Genomic DNA, 24,113 nt, shown 5'->3' on the forward strand with positions numbered 1-24,113 from the left:
TTGTCTGAAATAGGGTCGAGTATTCCCTGAGACCGAGTTAGTCTGGAGCCTTCTGGAATAAAAGTCGGTCTACCGACTTTTATTATTTTTCTCAAAATACTCCAAAACGACTCATCATTCCAGCAAACCGCGTCAGCCAGGTAAGTTTCTTTGTAGACTCTTTCGATATATTGCAAGCAAATATGAAATGGCGCCAGACGGGTTCTCAAGCCCTTACCAGAACTTTGTTTTCACTTTAAGAATGTGTCTGCAGGTGTGTGTGTGAGAGAGAGAATGAATGAGTATGGGAAGAAAAGTGAGACAGATGGATAGACTAACAGATAGATTGTAAGACAGACTGTCATTTATGCATTTTGATGTGTTATGTATAAAACGTTTAAATACCAGTATGAACTATATTTATGTACACACAGAATATACATACACACAACACATACACGCATATATTAACCCGTTGAGGAGGGGCTGATTTTGCTACAACACGCATTTCCCATGGACCCCTGCCCAAGTATACTCGGGACTCGTCCTCAACAGGTTAATTACAAACACACAAGCACACATGTAATACACACATCATACAGAAAAATAAATGTGAATGTTCACCTTTGCTAAATAGTTTCAGCATGATCTGCTGAACTAGCACTTTAATTTTTCATATAATACATGTAGCTGCAATAAACACACACACACACACACACACACACACACACACACACCAAACATGAAAGATATGCATAAAATGAATCATTGTTCTTTTAGCTTGGAGGATGCACAATATGGATTGTGACAATGTGTGTGACAAGTGCACCATATTTATATCACAAAATGCCTGACATGAGTTTCTTTCTCTACTTGTCTAAAAACAATATCAATATCACACACAACCACGAATCTTTCTGTCGATTTCTTTACTGCACAAATCCTGAACACAATAGATGACAAAAGTGACCATACGCTCAAAAGTGACCATACCAAAGCTGAATATGAAAACTGAAAAAAATGTGACAAACAAATCTTGATCTTATAGCCAAAGTTTAGGGTTTTGTCTAAAGAAGAAAGCATTTTACGCAAGATAAATAAGTGTGAAACAGATTCTGCAATATTTTGAGGAATTACAATTCTGTCACATTCATTAATGTAGGTCAGTCATGCATAGAATCGAGGACATAACTACACAAGTGGAAGAATTTCACTGATGTCAACGTACACATACTAACATCACAATACATATGAATGCATGTACACTTCCATGATTTATAGAATACCTTGTAACACATTTTTTGACGTATGTACATGTTTCTGTTTGAAAAAAACCTGTTTAGAGACTCGGCCTAAAGCTTTACTTGTGATAGCAGGTTTGCACTTTGCAACTGCAAATACATGTATTACTTTTTCATACCCTTAACGATAGAGGTTGCATTTCTTACATTTGTGAAATCGTCATAGTACTTGTGTAGCAATACAATACTGGGTTCTTTATATACACAGCTGCTAAAAACACATTATGGTCTTTGATCAAGATGTTAATCTTGCATTACATGCAAACACTGCACATAACGTAATTAAAAGGAAATCAATCTCAAGATTTCTAGGTTTGTGTTTGCAGGCAAAACTGTACACAATCAGCTCTCATTCTACAGAATAACTCAAGTCAATTTTATGCCATGATCAGTGCAGTACGAAATCACTAGATCCTTCCCCATCACTTTGTCTGTCTTTAAAAGAAGTCTAGACTCAAATTAAAGTCAATTTCGCCAAAGTTGACCTTGCAAAAGTCGAAATATCGGCTGAATTCTACTCTGGATAGATATCAACATGTGTACATTCTATTGTGTAAGTCAAAATTCAAAGTCAAAGGATTTACTTGTACTACAGTCCCTTTGGATTCAAATTAGGTGAGGTTGATCATACACTGTAGTTACAATAAATACACCTTTGTACAGTCCAGAATAGGCATGACCATCAAGCCTAAAATCTATAAACATGAGTGAATGAGCAGACACACAAAACCAACAAGATTCTTCATGTAAATATACAGAGGTCGACCCCAACATACAGAAAGACTTTAAGACACACTGAGGTATCTGCGTTCACGGATGGATTGATTGGACGGAATGGGCTGAGAGTGGGAGCTTCCTCAAAAACAGGACGGCATGCATTACCTCACATCATGTCTCCTCAAATGCAACTTCTGCAACGACGGGAACAAAAATTACACAAACAATATTCCAGATGGATTCTTGTAACATATAGAGATAATGCAACGCATGAAGAAATTTTGCAATTACATACAGTAGAGCAAGAAATTTTTGCCAATTGCTGCTGGCAATTCAATGCACATCGTGTAGATAAGAACTTTCAGATGTGCTTTCATTTCGTGAATCATCGGCTCTCACAAAATATGTGAAATAAAAACGCACCGGAAATTTATGGTTTGACAGTAGTCAGTTTTCTTGGCTGAATTTTTTTTCCTTTATTGTTTTTCACACCCTGCTACAATATGTACAACAAACACTGGCCATGACAAGTGATTTTACTTGTCCAAAGGAGTCTGTTATAAACACCAGTCCACTGTACTGCATCAATAATTACTATCATACATCTCCATGCTCACAAACATGAACATAAAAGACTAATATAATCATTGTGCAGAGGTTGCTACATTATTACTAGAATAAACAAAGGGCAACAGCTATACTTAGCTAACATACTAACTTAACATTTGAGTTTATCTCACTCACTTGATAGATTCAATGGTTCCACTTTCGTTGATCCTTTACTCAGCTTCATTGCTATCTACAAATCCAAAAAAAGGATAACAAGGATGTTAGTTCACAGTGGGTCATGAAGAAAAGACGAAATTCCCAGGTACTTAGTACTGATGTTATTCGTTTTCATCACATAGTACAACTTCTGAAAAGGGAGAATTGATTGAGTAATGAATCACCTCTGTCCTGAAACAAGAGCACTCTTTCAAAACTTAAAAAAAAATATTGTTTTCATATTTCAAATAAAAGTCAAAGTAAAAGTGGTCTTATTGTCAGAAACACTACAAAGAGGTGCCCTGTGTAATTTCACATGGAGGAATCAGTAAGAAAGAAGATGCTTGATTAAATACTGATCCCACAAAGTCTCAGTGTCAAAATTGAATTTCACAAAACAACAAATGATTATACCACCTCTCTATTAAGGGAAAAGATAATTACTACTTCAGATTGTAACCAAGTATTGCCCGCCAAAATGTAAGTCTCTTTCTTACTTGGTCATGATAGGACGAAAGCTTAAGATTCTTAAATCTAAAAATGTATTTAATCTAGGAGGAAGAGACAATTTTTCATAATGTTGCTGCCATGGCAACAACCTACCTCATCACCAAGGCTAGATCTCTTGGACACTTTGCTGTCCCGTTTCACCGGAGCTTTATCCACGAAGGCCCTTGTCGTTCGCAGGGCTACCGATGTCTCGGTTGTCGAGGCCAGCGTGGATCGTCGACGTCCGTGTCGACGGTACTTGGACCTGAAGGCTTTCTTCACCTTGTGAGGTGTAAGAAATTAAAGGTGTTGATATTTTCACCACTCGTTAAACACTTACAACACTGTGGGGTGGTTTGTGGTAAGATTGCTGTAGGCACATAATTTTTCAAACAGCCACGCTATATGATAGACTTACGGCAGGAATTAGTTTCAAAATTAACATTTGCCTTGGCAACAATATGAAATCTTCAGAACTTATCAACCGTCACTATGGAGGATACAATCTTCCTAGGTTATCATAATTATTTTCTTTTGAGTCTGGTCCCAAACAATCATGTGACATGGTGAATTATGTCATCATGCCCCTCTCAGCTTGTTTACATTTCTTGCACATTTTTGTTTCATCTGTTTATGTTCATGTCTACATTGTTGAGAGATAAGGATATAAGAATAAGGAAGTAAGACAGAGATACCAACCTCTTCATTCATGACACAGTGTAAGATGAAGATGAAGACACCCTGAAAAAAAAACAAAGAAGATCATGTATTGTTAAAGCCATCAAAACACAAATGTATATCCACTCCAGAGACAGAAATTCATTCCAGATACAGAAATTTATTCACCCCCCCCCCCTTGCAATAGGTAACCATAGTTTAACTGGAGGTGCTACCAGGATATTCTTTTTATCAATATGAGATGTGATATTAGCACATTACTGTAATGACCATGCCGATCAAGATTTTCTATGTATCATCAATAATTGACAGAGATTATTCGCTCAACTCCTTTTAAATCAAATGGCTTGATCAAAATTCAATCACATTCAAACCAAATGAAATGAAAGGTCATTCATTCGGCAACTCTCATCATATCTGCTTCTAAATCTCAAACTGCAAGGATACACATGATTCCCAGAGAACAGATATAAAGTATGTCAAATAATGATTCAAGTTATGGTAAACATGGCACACAAACTACAGTGTAGTATCATCTTTCCCCATCCCTATGGAAAAATTAATGTTTCCAGCACCCTTTCTAAGCACTGATTAACCATACTCTGCTGTGTCTGCTAGTCAGAGATTGTGCAATCATATTATTCCATATTGTACCACAACATCCTTCTTAGAGGACTGTCTTATACTGTTTTGTGGGAGAGGTGGGGATAGGAGGAACATCCAAATAGATGTAAAGTTGCTTGGGGAGTCATGGACAAGTTCACTAGCATATAATATCAATTCAACAAATACAGCAAATAGAGTATACACCTGAGACAAAGCTTGAAACATTGCTATGATTTGATTCATACATTCACTTTCCAATGATATAGACAGAACTTTGGTACCATTTATGATATTGATTAAAGAACATTTCGACTCCACTATTACTTGAGGACTACAGAGATAGACTGCAATCAATATAGAGTGCCCTCTGGACACACCTGGAGGGAGTTGAAGATGACGAACATGTAGGTGAAGAAGAGCGAGGTGTCGTAGGACGAGAGGAGACCAAAGATCCATGTGAATCCGAGGAGAGGCTGCAGCATGAGAATAGCACGTGCCCCAGCCCTGAAGGAAAACCAACAGAGTACATGGTGCCAATGAGAGGGTGTTTCCATGGCAACTAATTAGTCTAAGGGCAAAGGTCAAGGTCTGCATCCAAGGTCAAGTGTTGCAAAACCTTCAAAATCTGACAGAACTACATGATATTTTATACATGTAGATGATAATAAAAACAAAATTGAAATCCATGGTGCAATTGTCTGATAACACTCCCCGGATTTGATACCACATAGACATACTTGTAACAGCAGTTTTGAGAACATTGCTGTGTTCTGCATATGACATCACACCCTGTCACATATCACTGCTTGCAACACAACAGAATCCACAGCTCCCAAAAATATATATTCCTATCAACACGCTTACTTTTTTTTTCACACATTTTTGCTGGTTCTCCCTGTTTGGTGAGATTATCCCTGGCACACTGTAAACCAACTGAATCTTAGTGAAAAGATATCCTTGAATATTAAAAAAGAAGTATTGAAGAAGATTTCAAAAAGAGGAGGAGGAGGAGAAGGAAGAGGAGGGAGAGGATGAGGAGGAAGAAGAAAAGGAGGAGGTAGGGGAAAGAGGAAGAGAAAGGAGAGGAAAGGAAGGAGGGAAGAGGAGAAGGAGGAGGAGAAATAAGAGGAAGACCAAAAAAAAAAAAAAAAAAAAAGAGGGGGAGAAGAAGTGGAGATGAGGGAGAAGGAAAAGGAGAAGAGCAGCCTCTAAGCCATCTCACCTAAACCTTTCAACTTCAGTCTTGTCTGCATTGGCCTTCAGTGACATAAAGACTCTAATCACCATGATTAGTACCACTGTGTTGATCTGCGAAATAGATGTTGCAACAAATTATTATTATTCTTTTTTTTTTAAACTGTATACCAAACTCTTCTGGACATGATTTACCTAACTTTGTAATGATATGATGGTCAAATATAGTATACAGATATAGACTGCTTTTTAGGGCATTGTCAAATCTGAAGCAAAATCCTTGGGTTACAGCATGGAACTGATATCCTTTGGGGTAATAATATCAACAATGTCCTGAATAAAAGCAGTCCATATCTGTTTTATATACCAAATAAAATCAAATTATATTTTCCTTGGTTGAACGTGATCGAGCCAGCCAAGTCACTCATATGCACTGCCATCAATGTTTGCATTACATTTGCATTGAACAAGGATCATCTCATATTACGGAAGCCAAGTTTTATAAAGTACATGTACATATGAATCACCAAGATCCAAAACAGAGTGGTCTAGTACTATGAAGTGATTTAGTACGATGGGGCAATGTGGCTACTATGGGGATGAATTTATGCCATCAATTTCAACCATATCAGAATTGAGGATTCATGAATTGTGATATATGAATGTAAATATGTATATATACTGCAATTTTTAATCTATGTTTGCAATACAACTTTTGCCTTAGTTTGCTTCTGAAACATTAATTACCTTTTCAACATTTATCTTGCAACAAAATTTCTGAGTTGCTTGTATTTCACCAATCTACCAGTGGCATTTCAATGTTAGGTCACCTTATTATAGAATCCATGATGTTCTTCGAATTATCAATTGAACTCTTTGAAAACAGCAACAATGTCTCAGTTTATTGACACCAAATTGTATAGTACAAGCAAGATTTGTCATTGAATGAGGAAAAGTTTCAAGGACCAAGTAAATCCTCACCGCTATGACGATCAAAACTGGAATAGCAAATGCCCACATCAGACCATCTGTTGCAGAAAGCCAACAACTGAAGGAAAAAAGTACAAAGTTGTGAATTTAAAGATAAGCTTCTCAAATTAAATTTGCAGGACACTTCATATATGTGTGAATTCACAAAAACTCCTCCTTAAACATTCATTGGCACCTAATTTCAAAGGAGGGTGCATTTTATTTGGCAGTGGGAATGGATGCTACTGAACTACCATAAATTTTCAAGTGGCAAATGTAAGACACTGTCACAAGACTGTGATGAAAATGTAGTGTCTCTCATACAATGATATTGTCATATTCCACTATGTATGTAGGTAACGTAAGGAGCATGAAGCTTCAAAGGTTTCTGAACAGCTTTACAATAGATGACACATTTATAAGTTACTCCAGAGAGAACATTTATGACCATAAATATTAACCAACTAAAATTCCATTCTCCGTGTATGTGATGACAGGGATCTAATCAACATGCATGAAATTGTAGTGTGGGTACCGATTTTCTTACAAAATGAATTCAAACAACTTACTGATTTTCTGTGCCATATCCATTAAATCGAATACCAAATGAGATGGAGACTACGATCAGGGGAAATCCTGTCAAAGGAAAGGAACAGGAAACAAAGTTTTGTGGAAAAATCTAACAACTTCAACATTGTGTAGTGCATATGAGTAAAAGAAACAGTAACTTCTAGTTCTGTTGCTAAAGCTTTACCAACTTACTTTTATAACTGAACATATGGAAGAGATATCATCTTTTAAAAACTAGGCCAATAGAATGCTAAATCTATGAATAAGAACATTTCAGAGAAATGCCTGCCTTGGGTTATTACTTGCTTCAGTAACCCATTCCGTGCAAAGGTATTTAGTGTAAATGTGGATGTGTTGGTGCGTGTCATTTTTCATTTTTCATTCCACAGAATCAAGACATTTGATAGCAGTACATAACATTGACCTTACAAGCAAAAATATTTGCATGCTTTTAATTTTGCACTGTTTCAATGGTTTTGAGTGGTGCATTAAGATAACTGGTTAGGATAGGACTGCTATTTCAATGTACGACTTAACATTTGTCATCTTCAACAATAAATCATCCAGTCTATCCCTAAGCACATACAATGTAGGACTAATTTTCCCCTATTCACCACTGCACTTTCCAACGTACCCTACATTCCCACCACGTTCACACTGTAACACACTTAAAAAAAACCCCAAACAAACAAACTTCTAAAAACATTCTTCTCACCCCATCCTATGATGAGGTACATCCAGGTCTTGACCCCTTTCCCATACGCCGTCCTCGTCTGCATCAGAATGTAGATTCCCTCCATGAGCATCCAGGCAAACGTGGCGGTGAACAGGTAGTGAAGGAGGAATGCTATTGTCTTGCAGGCTCCCTAGAGGACAGGAACAGAACATACACGATGCAGCCTTGAACAAGACTATCAACAGGATATCACAGTGCGGTTTAACAAAAAGAGTGCTTATGCATGCTTTTGCAAAGGTTTCATGTGAGATGGGCTGTGAAAGGCAAATTAGGAATAATATATGTAAAGTAAGAATTTGCACCATTCAACTCTCTTTTTGTAATTGGCAGTAAGTTTGAAAGTGAAAAAAAAAAATGCTGGTAAAGTTGTAACAGAAAAATAATCACTCCCAAACTGTGTTTACCAACCAGTACATGGGTAAAAATGAATACTTTTTTGGCATTAATACTAAGATTGATGCAGGCCATTGATAAATAGATAAAGTCAGTCACTGAATCTCTACAAGACATTTGTCATATTCATCTCACCTGACGCCGTGTCTGCTCGATCCCGACCAGGTACAGAAACTGTGCAGTTACCATAGCGACCGCGAGATTTGCATGGATAATGTTGCGTTGTGATTTCAGCAGCCTATGGTCAGGGAAAGAGCAATATGACACACAATTTATGTATGAATCTTATTTATTTTTCCTCTATCTCTGTCCAGTATTTATTTTCTGCAGGTTTCTCTTGCAGTACCATAACTTCTGTTAAATAGAAGACGAGATAATTACCTCTGCCAAGGGAGGAGGTTATGTTTTTGTCAGCATTGGTTTGTTTGTGTGTTTGTTTGTTCATGTGCAAAATAACTCCAGAAGTTGGGAACGGATTTGAAAGAAACTTACAGGAGAGGCTGAAAAATGACACAAGGAACAGATGATTCAATTTTGGTAGTGATCCAGGAATTTTTATGGATTTTATGAAGGATTTTTTCTATTTTGGCAGGTAGGGTCAATAAACTTGGGAGTTCACGCTGCACACTTTTCTAGGTTTGCATATGCGAACTAAAGTGCGTGCTCTAGTTTCTGCTACAGAGAGGTGCGCCATGCAGCTGCAAGTTGATGAAGTAGCAAAAGGCTGATATATTGGGAAATTGGGTGATTTTCAGCATGCACACGTATGAGTGGAAATCACTGATCTCTATGGAAGAACAAAGTCATTAGTTGAAATGAGCTGCTTGGCAGAGGCCTGTGCTCTCAGAGTGCTTCTCTAGTTATCAGCTGCATCATAAAGTGAATTTCATACCTGCGAGTCAAGCAGAAGTGAAATGACACCTACTCATCATTACAAACAACAGGGATCCATTTCACAGAAAATTTCTATGATAGCAACTCCTGCTGCATTGGCAAGTTTCATGGAAATGAAAAAAGAATCCTGCTGCCTGATTGGCTGTTCCTATGCAAAGTAGCCATTGTAGCAAGAACTACTATCCTCACATCTTTTGTGAAGTCAAACCTTGCTGACCATTCTGAGCAACTAACTGAACTAGAAAAGCACTCTGAGAGCGCAGACCTCCGCCAAGCATGCAGCTCATTTCCACCACTGATCTTGTTCTTCCATAGAGATATCGGTGATTTAACACACCCATACGTACTTATAGCATTGTGTGCTGAAAGTCGCCCGATTTCCCAATATAGAAGCTTTTGTTATGTCATAAACCCTCAGCTGCATGGCGCACCTCGCCCTAGCAGAAACTAGAGCACGCACTTTAGTGCGCACATGCAAACCTCAAATACGCGCAGCCTGAACTCCCAAAAGTTAATCGTTTGTTACTTGTATCATTCTAAACCTTTCCTGCAAGTTTCATCCAAATCCGTCAACTACTTTTTGAGTTATTTTGCACACGGACAAACAAACAAACATACAAATGACCGAACGAACAAACCAACGGTAACGAAAACATAACCTCCTCCCTTGGCGGGGGTAATAATTAAATTTCATACCAACAGATTACCATTACATAAAATGATGCAGAAACAGGCATTTGAGGGATATAAGATTTGTGTGCTGGCCATACTCCTGAGAATCAGATTGTGTTGATGAACACTACTGAAGATGTTTTACTTGACAACTGAAATCTTATCATAACAAAATGAGCAGGGGCTGCAACTGAAGCTATAGAACCACAAACTTACTTGAACCATATGAAAATTGCCAGAGTGCAAACCAGCGCAGCTACAGAGAGGGCCAAACCCACGTAGGTCAGCATGTCCAGGGCTATCTCATGACCTTTGGTCAAGACCTGGGAGAACATTAATTTGCAGACAAAGAATGAATACATCTGCATAAATTTATTCTTCACAAGCTATCATGATTAGCTAAACATATCACCATAGCAGTTTCAGAGAATGATTAGACAGCCATTAAAATGTAGCTAATGTCTGGCATATTACACGCAACTGCTTCCACACTATCAACCCGTTGAGGACGAGTCCCGAGTATACCCAAGACAGGGTCTATGGGAAATTCGTGTTGTAGCAAAATCAGCCCGTCCTCAACGGGTTGAAGTTAACTTTGTCAGTACATAATTGGTACTGGTATTCAACAACAACAAAAGACAGTGACTATAGGCGCGGTAAGACTGGCAAAAGGTCGAGAAGTTAAGATCACGAAGTTTGGGCCATTGGTACGCGCGCAAGAAAGAGTGCGCCGTCCGATGGCTAGTGATTGTGACGTAACAATGCATATCTGTACGTGACAATTGCCTCGCGCTTTGGAGACACCGCCTGCAAACAGATTGAGAAGTTTCGCCGGAAGTTTCGCCGGAAGTTTGCGGTCACACTGGCAAAACTTCGAGATCTTAAAGATCACGATCTTAAACTTCTCAATCTTTTGCCAGTCTGACCGCGCCTAATGCTGACTGTCAATTTATGTCTCTAGAAATATTGGCAGCAAATAAGATTTTGTTTTTTTTAGGTACATTGTTATAATTGTTGAAATAGCTGTGTGTTGCCACAAAAAAATACATGTCTCTGAAATATGCATCAAAACTTCTGATGACAGCTAAAGACTGAGGAGTAGAAAAGTCAGATACATGGATGACAATTGAAGCAGAAATCAAGCATTCATTCACCAGCGAAATGGCAAAGGAAAGAATTCATTACTAATACAATGAAGAGACTAAAAAAATGAATGTACCATGGTCCTAAAAAAAGAGTCAGAAACATAATTACATCCAAATACTTTTTTTTTTCACTTAAAAAAAATACAAAGCATGTCTTCAGAAAGCAAAGTGAAAATGGCAGTGATTCATCTGAAGAGAAAGCATGCCACTGAGTAAAGGGAAAATAAGAGAATGTTTCCTTCTAAGTTTGAAATAGTAGCTTACAATGGGGTTGGGGTTGACACTCAGGAGCACAGCAAAGTTGGTCAGGTGGTCACACAGACATGTGACCTGCGACCCGTCACTCTCGTTCACACTGCAGCCCTCTGTAGACCACACCCCACCAGCTTCTTCACTGTGGCAGCAGACAAAACAAAAGGAACAAAATTCAGAGAAATATATTTTAAATTGGGTGGGGTATTTCATCACGTTCAGTGATAGTTTTAGTTTTTCTTTCTCACATTAAAGACATTAATTTTGTGTTAAAAAGATTTCTTCAATGTTTTTGGCCAGATATGTACAGTAGGCCCACCATGGTATTATCGTTTGTCTGATTAGTATGTTTGCAAATGTCATCATATAGTTAATTGGGTGCTTGTATGTATTCAGGGCCCCCAGGAAGAACAGTACCTGCCTACTGATGGGGCTACCCTGTTGAAATAAGACTGACTGACTGACTGACTGACTGACTGAATGAATGAATGAATGAATGAATAAATGAATAAATAGATAAATAAGAACAAGTTTGTTTCATATTGAATGAAATTTTCTCAACGATTGTTACTTCTACAAGCCCTGCATTTATTTCAGGCTCTGCAATACAATATCGATATCTGCAATATAAATGCTTGAAAGTGACAGAAAAATAAAACAAGACACACAATTATTTTCTTTATTTATTTGCCAAGTAAAATCATGAATTTGTCTCATTTTGTTGTCTATTCTTTCATATCTACATATGTATTTATGGCCAACATTGTACAAGATGAATCTTGCATAATACATTATTTGGCATGCAAACAGATCACAGAAAATCAAATCTAAATCTATGATTAATTTATTTTGTTTGAATGTACAGGATATTTAAACCTGTCCTATTTGACTCCTTCATGAATGTGATATCAGGATGACTGAATTAGCTATTCCACACTGATTCACATCAAGACTTTTCCTTATTTCTTTCCTTCTTTAGTACATACCTGGCAAGTGAAACATATACTAGTATATAACAGAAAATACAAAATGGCCAAAAAAAAAAAAAACCCTGTTCCTGAGCATTAAAGGGGCATTCCGGACGATTTTCATAATTTCACATCATGTAGTACATAAATCAACAGCTTCATGTATAGATTTGTAGAATTTATTGTGGTTCTTGAGCAGAGAAACAGTACTTTCAAAAACCTTAAACAAATTACACTGAACAAAGATGATGACATAGGAGCCTCACATATCTAAAAAATGTAGCGGTGTCATTCCATTACAATACCGCATGCTTGCAAGCTCACCTGTGTGTAATCTATGCATGCCTTCTTCTTTTGTGCTGCTTCCTTGAGCCACATCTCATGCATTCTTATGGTGAGGCTGCCATGTCATCATCCTTGTTCATTGCAATTTGTTATAAACTTCGAAAACATTCTTATTTTTCATCCCAATCATTATAAATCCTGAAACTCTGTACCCAGTATAACTAATTTATATATGTTCAAATGTAAAAATTAGAAAATCATCCGGAGGTCTCCTTTAATCTGTCACAGTGCACACATGGCTGATTAAAACACACAGAGAGATTATTTCTGCTACGTCTTTGCCACGAGGGCGTCCTTGCTAATGCCAATCAGTCCCAAGTTTGTTCTCGCAACACGAGGGACATCGCACCACTTGCCTTGACAGAAATTTCCAGTAGACACACAGTGACTCTGTATTGGTCGTATTTGCATCCTGTGAAAAAAAACAAAACATGAATGATTTAACAATTCCAGAGAAGTGAATTTTTGAAGTGAAAAATAAAAAAACTAGAAATGTCGCTATGGCGACTGGTATGCCTCCGCCATAATGCATGATTCTCCTAATAGGTCTATAGTACATGTGGACAATGTGTGATTACATTTTCACAAAACTGGCAAAACATCAAAATGACATGTTTGTCACAAAAGTGTTGAATGTTCACCTTCCTTGACATAGGTTTAATTGGACGAATAGGAGAGCACGTATATGGGGATTGATTGACTTTGACCCTCTCATAAGTTTATGCCTTGAGTAAGTTTCAAGGTATGGAGAAAAAATGCAATTTCTGTATTGAATAGTAAATTGTTACCATTTTCATCTGGCCATTGACCCTAAAACTCATAAGAGAATTACTGTCAGGCAGAACATGCATAAATATGTACTAAGTTTCATGATAACTTGAGCCACTTCCGAGATATGGAGGAAGAAGTAAGTTCAGCACTTTCATTTAATCTTTGACCTTTTGACCTTTTTGGCAAAAAACAAAAAACAAAAACAAAAACAAAACTTTCTAGAGAATCACTATCAGGTTAAAAATGCATACACCAAGTAAAAAAAAAAAAAATCCTGCTGGCATTGCACAAATATGAGGGAAATAGTAAAATTTTGAAGTGTTGCCCTTGACCTTTGACCCCTGACCTTTGACCCCATGAACCCCAAATTCCCTAGCTAATCACTGCCAGTCAGTAAATGCATATATACTATGTTCCATGAAGATACCTTGAACTATTTCCAAGATACGGAGAAAAAAGTTAAATTTCACATTTTTTACTTGACCTTTTGACCTTTGACCTTTGACCGCATGATCCCAAACTTTCACTAGAGAATCTTGATTGAGTAATACATGTATACACTAAGTTTCAAGAAAATATCTTCAGGCATGGCATAGATATGGGGGAAATAGTAAAATTTTAAGCATTGACCTTGACCTTTTGACCTTTGACCTTGAGCATGTGCACCCAAAAGTTGATAGGCACAACTTCACCCCTTAATACATATACATGCCAAGTTTCATTAGGATACCTCAAAAGGTTTTGGTAGTTATCCTGTCCACAAAATTCATTACGGACGGATGGAAGGACGGAAGGACGGACGGACGGACGGACGGACGGTCGGACAACCCCGAAAACATAATGCCTCCGGCACCACTTCGTGGCGGAGGCATAAAAATCATGAAAGTTTGATACATGCACAGAATGGACCAAATTTAATGAGCAGGTAGCTACTGTATGTGTAAATGTTAGGAGCTATTATCATTTGCTATTAAAATTTGAATATCAGAAAAATAATTGGTGGGCAAACCCTGCTCATCATTGCCCACCAATGTACACATTTACAAACATCCCATTAGTATACCAGGAACATAGACATAGCATATAAAATAATCTTAATACAAGTTTAGTGTTGTGTTAATGAGAATACAGAAGTGTAGCTGTATGAATTGGTAATACATCTTCTATTTATTGTCATCATCATTCAATGCTTAAACCCCCTAAAATATCTCAATACATTATGCATTTACACATTTCTATCATTAGCCAATCAATTTCAACCTTGCATCAAACATCTGGGATGTCTCCTAATAGAAGCTACTAACTGAAAAAAAGAAAGATAGAATAATCTAAATGCCTTTCATAAATTGATAGATGAACAAATTTGGATTTGGATTGTCTTCAATGAGATAGCAATTTTGAAGGAGGATATGAATGCATCACGAATTTTCGCAACCTTAACCCTAAAAAGACTGGGGGGGGGCCTAAAAGGCCCCCCCCTCAACATTTCGCGCAATTACTCTGCAACACGCAATGCTCTCGCCGCGATGCTCTATGACTTTTTTCTTTCGAGTTTCCCGCACATTTTGACACCAAATTTGTGACGCCCGGGGGTACGGTTCTGAAGTTACATAACTTTTTGTACATGCACGTGAGGCCGAAAATGGCTCAAAAATGTGATTTTGTGTACAAAGTCAATGCAAATTGAGTTTTTTCACATGGCTCATATAAATATGCTTATTTTTACTCTCAATGGCTAAAATTAATTTGTTTTAGGAGTATTATGCTTCAAAAAGTGTCTGCCACAAGTTTTGTTAAAAAAAAACAACAAAAACAAAAGGTCGAAAAAACAAAGAAATACATAAGAAATTCATAAAACAATAGAATAGATAAGAAATTAATTTTGATACCGAATTTTTTTTCAAGTACATTTGCTAAGAATGCCACTAAGAATAATTAGACCAAAAATGAGCACTTTTGGAGCTTTATTTACTGATTTAGATCAAAGAGTCTGATTTCTCGCATAAATTAGCATATTTAATCAAAATAAAATAAAAGAAGACTATTTTATAAAATTTGAATATACGATCTTGTAGATTACATCGCACACTACCATTATGCAAATTTTCGCGGCGATCGCGCGATCCTAAGCCGAGATCTTAAGGGGGGGCCCTTTAGGCCCCCCCCCAGTCTTTCGAGCTACCAAAATAGCCCAGTCTTTTTAGGGTTAAAGAACGGGAAAGACCAAACCTCATTACGGCTAAGCACGATCTCCACGGGGTCGCTGGGACTGAACGTGACATTTGACCCATCGAGGGCTGTGACCAGGATGGACATGACCTTTGACCCAAAGGTCGTGATGGTGTCGTTGGAGCTTCCTTCGAGGGAGGAGGGGGTGGTCGAGTGGAGGTCGTTGAACACCACGGCACTGACAGTCACTGGGGGTAATAAAGGCGGTAAAGTAAGAAACACGTTGCCAAATCGTGACAAATTAGACAAAATCACCTACTTTTCTTCCATAATTGGCTTTGAAATTCCATGAAACTGTCAGATATGGTCCATCTCAATATTTCTGATAGCCCCAAGAAATGTTTTTGATAAATTACGTAAAAGAATGGTAGATCAAAGATTCTGAACACTGATGCCCTGTGTCGTTCGTATCACCGTGCAGATTCATACACTGTGTGTATGCACAGCATTCACACCAATTCACACTCCAACTCTACACATCATTGGAGAAGATACAGTTATTACTTGTTTTCACTCCAGCTATACTGAATGTGACATACACTTGTATACGATCGTGGAAATAGCTTGTCTATATCATACAGCATGATTCTCCTGTGCCGATTTCCATTTAGGGATAACAATGATAAGGTTTTCTTTATCCAGCGTAGCCTCTTCAGTGTTGCCACTGCTCTACCAGAGGGCCCTGCCATAACTACTACTTAGCATTGCCAGGTACCCAGTTATACACCTGGGTCGAGAAGGATGTGGTGGGTAAAAATATCTTATCCAAGAATGTTAGCACTGGGTGGGAATCAAATTTGGGTCCTCCAATTAGGAGTAGGGAGTCTTATCCACTACGCCACAATGCCCCCATGACTTTGTGGTCTCGGCAAGAGAGAGAAGTATCGGACTCTAGAATCTGGGCTGAATACCATAGATGTATCCCTCAAATCAAACCCTCACAAGCAAATGCTGAGCTTGAGGTAAACATTAACCACTTATAATTGTATGCACACATGGAATCATTCAGATTTTCCCAACAATATCCAGGAAATGCTGCTCTCTCCTGGGTCTCACATCATTGCAAATTGTTTTGCTTTGTTGCAGGCAGATATAAGAATGTTCGCCACTCCTGAGACACTGCACTAACAAAGTTTCCAGGACAGGTGGGGGGGAGGGCATTAGTTTGTTTGTTTGTATGCTAATGCTCAAGAAAGAAATAATATATTGTTGTAAAGGGATCAATATCTGATCACTCTCCCTCTTAGAAACACTATCTACACTTCTCTCTCTCTCTCTAGGTGCCATATCCAGATACATGGGTGATATTGGTGTGCCACAATCTCTGTTTTTTTTTTTTGCCTTCTCAATCCACTCAGCTCCAACACTTGGGAAAAATAAAAAAAACGGTAATCCTATCTTTGGGGCAAGGTCTATCTGATCAAGCTTTATGACTATCAAACAATATTTTCTCTATGATACCAAAATGATGTTGACAATGCTGATGATGATGATGATGATGATGATGATGATGATGATGATAATGATGATAATGATGATAATGATAATGATAATGATGATGATATTAGAAGTAGTGTTCATTGTGGATGGTCCCAATGGAGATTATGTTGCCAACAATGCAAAGTACATGTCTTTCAATCTGACTAATCTTTAGAGTTTGAATTTGCCAAGCAAAAAATCATCAGAATTACACATTCCAAGAAAGAAATATGTGGTAATAGGACAGTCAGACGTAAAGTCCCAAACATGGCAAGTTCAACACGTAAATGTACATGGCTTGATTCCTCCGCTTTTTACCTTCTTTTCCCTGGAGTATGGAGGCTGGAAAGTTGAGTGTGTTGGCAGTCGAGTTGACTGTGACAGAAATATGTCGGGCTGAATCATTTGTCACTGGAGCCTTGATGGACACCAAATGGACAACTGTTAAAACAGATGATGACAAATAAAATGAACTGGAACTAGAAATTAGAACAAAAGAGATAATCACACAGAGGTAATTCTTTTTTTTTTCTCCAATGGCAAGAAGTCTTTATGTATTATAAAATGAGGCAAAAAGTAAGAGAATGAAGTTTGTACAGACATTGTATAAACGCATGAGGATAAAAAGGCTTTATGTATACATCTTGTAAACATTTACTGGTATAAAATGCAGATATTTTGTCAAGGTTTGGGCCAATGCCATTGATAATGAGATTCTAAAATAAATTTTCAATCTCTTGGTGAGCAGTGATATAAAAAAAATGTAGGATGGTTTATATTTCCACATATTGCAGTTAACTCAGCATAAGTAAAGTTCTTTGGGAATGAAAAAAAAAAAAAGCTTTGAATTACAAGAGGATGCCATAAGCAAATTTCAGCTTAATCCTTTCACGACCACTGTTATTTATCAATTCAAATAGAACCAATTTTGGTGGTACGAAAATTCTATTGGCAAAGACATTTTGTGTTGTACAACAAAAGAAAATATTTGACAGGTTTTCTTAATTGATTTATTCATTTCCTTATATATTTATTCATTCATTTATTTATTTTTAATATTTTATTCATTTATTTATTCATTTTTTTTCTTTTTTAGGGAGAGGTGCGTGATGATGGTATGGCTCATTGAATGAAGAAGTATCTGAAGCATTCCTTCTTTCTCACCTATCTTCTCATTGGCAATCACCACCTCCGTCTGTGACTCCGACAGCAAGCTCTGAGCAGCATTTGAAGCAAACGTTTCCATGAGCTCCATCACACCGCTGGCATGATTCTCACTGAGGCCGGTTGAATTCTACATAGGTTTTTTGTTTTGTTTTTTGTTTTTCAAAGAGAATGAAAGAAGTTTGGAGGTTGAGTCATCACGTAGTGACTCTCCCAATTATATTTGCCATAATGATAACAACAACAACTAAAACATCATCCTCACTGTGCATTTTATATGACTGGTTACTACTTCTACTACTATCACTATGAGATAAACATATACGTACATATATATTGGTGTTTGTTGTTGTTGTGTTTTTTTAAGACAATCAGAGATAAGACTGAGTTATTACATCTGATATTCAACAAATATTTGTCAAGTGCATTTGCAATATGTGTCTGTTTATGCTGCTGCAACTGTTATACTACTACAAAGTTTTCAATTGAAGACTGTATGCTGTTCACATCCTATGCACATGTATTACTGCAGCACTTGCCTGAAACCCTAAAAGATTAAATACAGAGCTTCTCGATAAAGGCACCAATTTACTGTGTCTGTTTGTTTATTTTTTAAAATGACTTTATAAACATGTCAACATCTCATATTAAAAAAAAAAATGACATAGATAGGTTCCAACACACGGAAAAAACAGCTTGAGACAAGCCTAATTGTACAGTACTTAACAATAGTTAACCTGGGCCCTGTTTCATAAAGCTGTTTGTAATGTTAGGCATGACTTTACGAAGGACTGGAATATGAAGTGCCAATATGTGTGCCCATTTTTTACCTTACATTTGAACAAAGTAGAATTGTATGTCAACATTTCATCTACATTGGGGCACAAATACGCTTTCAATTAAAAATGTGGTTTAAAATGTATTAACAATCATTATTATCTGTAAATTTCAACTTTCGCCATTGAAATTAACAATGATAAGGAAACCAACTTGGCTTGCCATATCTAAGTCATTCGTAAAGTCGTGCGTAACTTTACAGCCAGGGCCCATGCTCAATCTAAATCTACATTACAGAGAGATCAATGTACATCTTTCAAAGCTGTCTACTCACCCCTGAGGAGGAAGATGCCGAGTCTGATGTGTCATTGGTAATGATGATGCTGCCAACTACTGACAAGAAATCCTGCGTCATTCACAAAGGGAGGAATACAACCACATTAAAGTAACCTGGTGCTAGAAGAAACAGGAGCAAACGCACAAAACTGAATGTACAATATGCTGTAAGTTATAAGTCAGATTTGCCATTATCATTAAATACTAGCACAGAGACTCCAACCCCAAGCACCTTCTGATCTGGAGATTCTCCCTCCTGAAACCCCTAGCAAACGGGAGACTCCAACTTGATGTGCACGAAGTTCCTTGTGACAGGGGTCCAGCTCTATGGTTCTAGATGTTATCTCGTGGTATCTATGGCTTTTTTTCAACATACGATGACACTAAGTAAGAAATCATTTCAAGCAGGAGAAATTAAACATCAAGCGGGAGAACAGGAGATTTTGCAAAAATGGGTTTTCGGCGGGAGATCTCCCGTCAAAAGCAGGAGAGTTGGTGTCTCTGCTAGCATGACTGTATAATCCGAACACATAGTAAGTGTGAGATATTATACACGGATGAAACAAAGTGTTATTATCAATATATGGTGTCAACTTAACATATGGTGTAAACAATAAGTAATAGGTCAGATTTGTCATAATACCTGCCATGACTGAAAATCTAAATGCTCAGAAATGTGAGATACTAAATATATGATAAAAATTTCACTCCTGATAAGACGCCACAAAGAAAACACACACCTGGGCTGTGTCCCTACTGGATGCGGCCTGGACAGACACAATGCTGAGAGTTCCCTTGATGTCCTCGACGTCCGAAGCGCTCAGGGGACTGTCCGTTACCGCGGTGATGTTTACGACCCTTGACAGGACCGTAGACGCTGTCTGGAAGGAGACGGATCCATTCACAGCCGAGATGGCGTCCAAGACATCCTTGACCTTTGGGGAGGCAGCACATGAAGAACAGAAAGACATGGAGAGACAAAAACAATGTGATGATAATGAAAAAAAAAAGATACTGCTTTACTCTTAAAACACATAACTCCAGAGTGTTCAATCATCAACATGTAAAAAGCAATTTTCAATTCGGTTTTAATTTTTTATTTCATTTTTTTGACAAAAACATATAAACATCATTTCTTTTTTTGTAACAAAAAATAAGGTGCATTAAACTATGTCAGATGAAAAGAGTGTACAATAATTGTATACTGGAAAAGGAAAAGTAGCTCCATACACTGGATAAGTAAAAGAAGTTCAAAACTGGATAAGGAAAAGTAGCTCCAAACTTTTGACACATCACACTGAAATGCCACAAAATCACCATGTCTACATCTTGGCTGGCCAAACTCATGTTTGCTGTTAGGTTTAATAGTCAGAGTTTTGCATACATGTATATAAGGTCAAGGCTGTATATTATACAAATAATACGTATCAGTATTAAGTCTTCATGTGCCATGGTGGAAACCCCCTTTGTGCCACATTATTCTGAGACACTAACGGTTTCATGCTTTGAGAAAACATTCTGTTTTTCAAGTTTATGTAACTTCTTTAGATTTCTGTTGAGCCGGAGCAAATAGTGAGTAAAGTTGTGGAGAAAATACCAAGCTTCGCTTTGATGTATTAGTGTATGACAAATCTATGACTGTTTTTCTTTGACATGACCAGTTGCTACATTACTGCAAAGGCATGACTTTTGCACACAAAACAGTGATAGAAACTTGGAATTTACCCGCAAATCCAGTAGAAAACACCTCTTGACAGTCAATCACTACATGAAATGTAAGCTATTATGTGAGAGGAACGGAAGCGTGAGAAACGCTTTCATTGTACCGCGGCATTCGGCGATTTATCGATCGGATTTCAGGCGGATTAGTGCGTTTGAGCAGAATATGCGAAGTTGGCACGCCGTCGACTGAGTCGGACGTGCGAACGTGGCACATAAAGAGTTAAAGGGCATTAGTAAAAATTTTCCACTCAGGGTACCTTGGAACAGAACAGAATAGAACAGAGCAACACAAAAGTCTATGTGTAAGACAATGTACGACTGAATTACCATCCCTTGCCAACTATTAAAAATACCATTATTGATTGACTTGTTGAGGAGGGGCTGATTTTGCTGTAACACACAGTTCCCACAGATGCCTGCCTGAGTATACTCGGGACTGGTCTTCAACAGGTTAACAAGCTCTTGTCACTCTGTGATGACTTATACACATGTGTGGCTTTCCTGTTAATACACCACGGGTGCTCATCTTAGCTGTTGTTCTTGTTATTGTTTGTTTACTTCAATGATGTTTCCTCCCCTCCCCCTCCCCCCCCCCCCCCCCCCCCCCCCACACACACACACTACCACTCCAGAATCCATCCCAAGATGCCACTTTCTCAGCTGTGCACTCACATTCAGTGTTTGGGGCTGTGTTGGCAGTGCAGAGACCAGATCCCCTATACTGGATATCACTTTGCCACTTGCTGAGGAAAACTTCAATCGCCCTGCACTAAACCTGTTACGCTTCTAATGTATTAATAAGAAGAAATGGAAGTTGGAAGTATGAAGGAGGAGAAAAAGAAGACAGAGAAAAAGATTCATAATAACAATACTTTTTGTCCTTTTCATCATCATCATCATCATCAAGATTCATTCATTCATTCATTCATTCATTCATTCATTCATTCATTCATTCATTCATTCATTCATTCATTCATTCATTCATTCATTCATTCATTCATTCATTCATTCATTCATTCATTCATTCATTCATTCATTCATTCATTCATTCATTCATTCATTCATTCATTCATTCATTCATTCATTCATTCATTCATTCAAGCAAACGTATGGCACAGTATGTGCCTGGTTGATACCGTTTGCTGACTACTACTAGTCACCTGGGGCGAATCGAAAGGGGTCATTCATTATGCCACTTCATCTTCCACTGATTTTGTGTAAGCCTAATTCGTAGACACCCCGAATCATCTTAATCCTATCATTAAGATGATTTGGGGTGTCTATGAATTAGGCACACACAAAGTCAGTGAAAGATGAAGTGGCATAAAAGTTTCACGCACTGACCTCATTTGCACCTGAGACGTCAACTTGGTCTGGTGGAGTGGATGTCGATGGCTGTGGCGTCGTCTCTGTGTCGGAGGTTTGTTCCCATGACGATGAGCTGTACATGGTGGAAGAGCCCCCTGGGGTTGGGGTTTGGGGTGATGTTGACTCGTCCGTAGTCTGCAGGACCTGTGGAGTTGTCGCCTGCACGACAGAATTTTGTTTTTGGGGAGAAGAGTCCTCCGTGCTCTGGGAATGGGTGGAGGCCTCCGACGTCTGCTGTGTCGCCGCCACGGCGACAGGAGTGCTAGCAGCCCACGTGGGCGTTGCATCGTCAGTGGAGGTGCCGGTGTGAAAGCTGGTGCTGGTCTGAAAGCTGGTGCTGGTCTCAAAGCTGGTGCTGGCTTCCTCGGTAGAAGGCAGCTGCGTATTGCTCAGATATTCTACAGCAGAAGGAGCATACAAAAACATCCTCCTCCTTTCACAAATATCCTTCTTTAAAAGAAATCTCAATCAAGTATGAATGTCTTGCAATACAAAAATTGCAACTGAATTAAAAATTTCCTCTTGAATTTTGACAAGTGTACAGTCGGGTACATTATCTATGGTGTTTCTCTGCATACAATGTACAAAAACACAATAGTCATATAATAGTTTGATATGTTGACAATGCCCTGCATATTGAGCAGCAATACTGAAAATAACAATTACAAGTCAGTTTGACGCCATTAAATGCTTCCAAACTAAATAGGAATTAGTAAAAAAAAAAAAAAAAAAAACTTACACTGCAGCTTTGAATATTTTGAATCGACCCAATTCCAATCCGACTATGAGATTACGAAGCCTCTTTCAAACAATTCACAAAGTGCATTCAACTTTTGATTCTATCAGTGACAGATAAAAGAGACCTGCACCAATGACTGTAGCCTGTTCAAATCTACCGACCAATCTGCATGCTGTGCCGAAATCTACCATCTAGGCCAAGACCAGAAACATACCAAGCTGATATCCCGTCAATTCCACTCGCATGCACGGGTAGCTATGCCAGTCGGTCGGATAGATCCTGATGTAGCGAAACTCCATGGGGTTGACTAGCGTTTCCAGCACTGATACGTCACGTCCATATGTTCCAGCAAACATCTGAGGGTTGATCAAATGCATAGTAAGATTTCATTTTTCTTGTTTTACAAAGGTATAAGTGGTGGAGCGCCATCTCTTGGGCACTATGTGACAGTTGAGAGAGTGATTAAACTCGATGAGTTAGAAACCAAGCTAGACAGACTGAGTTTTCATTGATAAGAATGTTTTACTGATATGTTTTTGTAGCATAAGAAGACTAGAAATTCAAAACAGTACTAACAAGAGATATCAAAGTGTGCTATAAGAGAAATCCTAATTCCCTGTAAGCTTTGCTGAGATTATGCATATTAGACAAGATATCACACACTTAGCTAATACCATTGTAACAGAGTTACAAGGATCAAATATTCAAAGAATAAAGTCTAGTCCATTACTCTCATCAATATCTAAAGCAATTTGAAATCATTTCAATAGTCAAAATGCTGGGTCTACAAACACTGCATGACAACTTGTGTCACAAAAAAAAAAACAACAACAACCACCAACAGATATGTTGAAG

At 38.0% G+C, this 24,113-nt stretch overlaps 1 protein-coding gene across 1 annotated transcript; it reads right to left on the reverse strand.

Annotated features, from left to right (window-relative positions):
* Positions 1-739: 739 nt before the first annotated feature.
* On the reverse strand, positions 740-22,945 carry LOC140244441 (uncharacterized). The gene is made up of 19 exons (XM_072324080.1): positions 22,496-22,945; positions 20,170-20,364; positions 19,428-19,499; positions 18,317-18,446; positions 17,471-17,593; positions 15,674-15,861; positions 13,030-13,085; positions 11,373-11,502; positions 10,180-10,286; positions 8,533-8,635; positions 7,984-8,134; positions 7,268-7,334; positions 6,711-6,777; positions 5,758-5,843; positions 4,913-5,039; positions 3,951-3,992; positions 3,366-3,533; positions 2,742-2,796; positions 740-2,191 (listed from the first exon to the last, which is right to left on the reverse strand). Exons 1-19 carry the CDS (start codon positions 22,943-22,945, stop codon positions 2,169-2,171), a joined length of 2,340 nt encoding a protein of 779 aa, XP_072180181.1. The 3' UTR covers positions 740-2,168.
* Between the last annotated feature and the right edge of the window lie 1,168 nt (positions 22,946-24,113).

Source organism: Diadema setosum, chromosome 21, assembly GCF_964275005.1.
Source record: "Diadema setosum chromosome 21, eeDiaSeto1, whole genome shotgun sequence".
Lineage (NCBI taxonomy): Eukaryota > Metazoa > Echinodermata > Echinoidea > Diadematoida > Diadematidae > Diadema > Diadema setosum.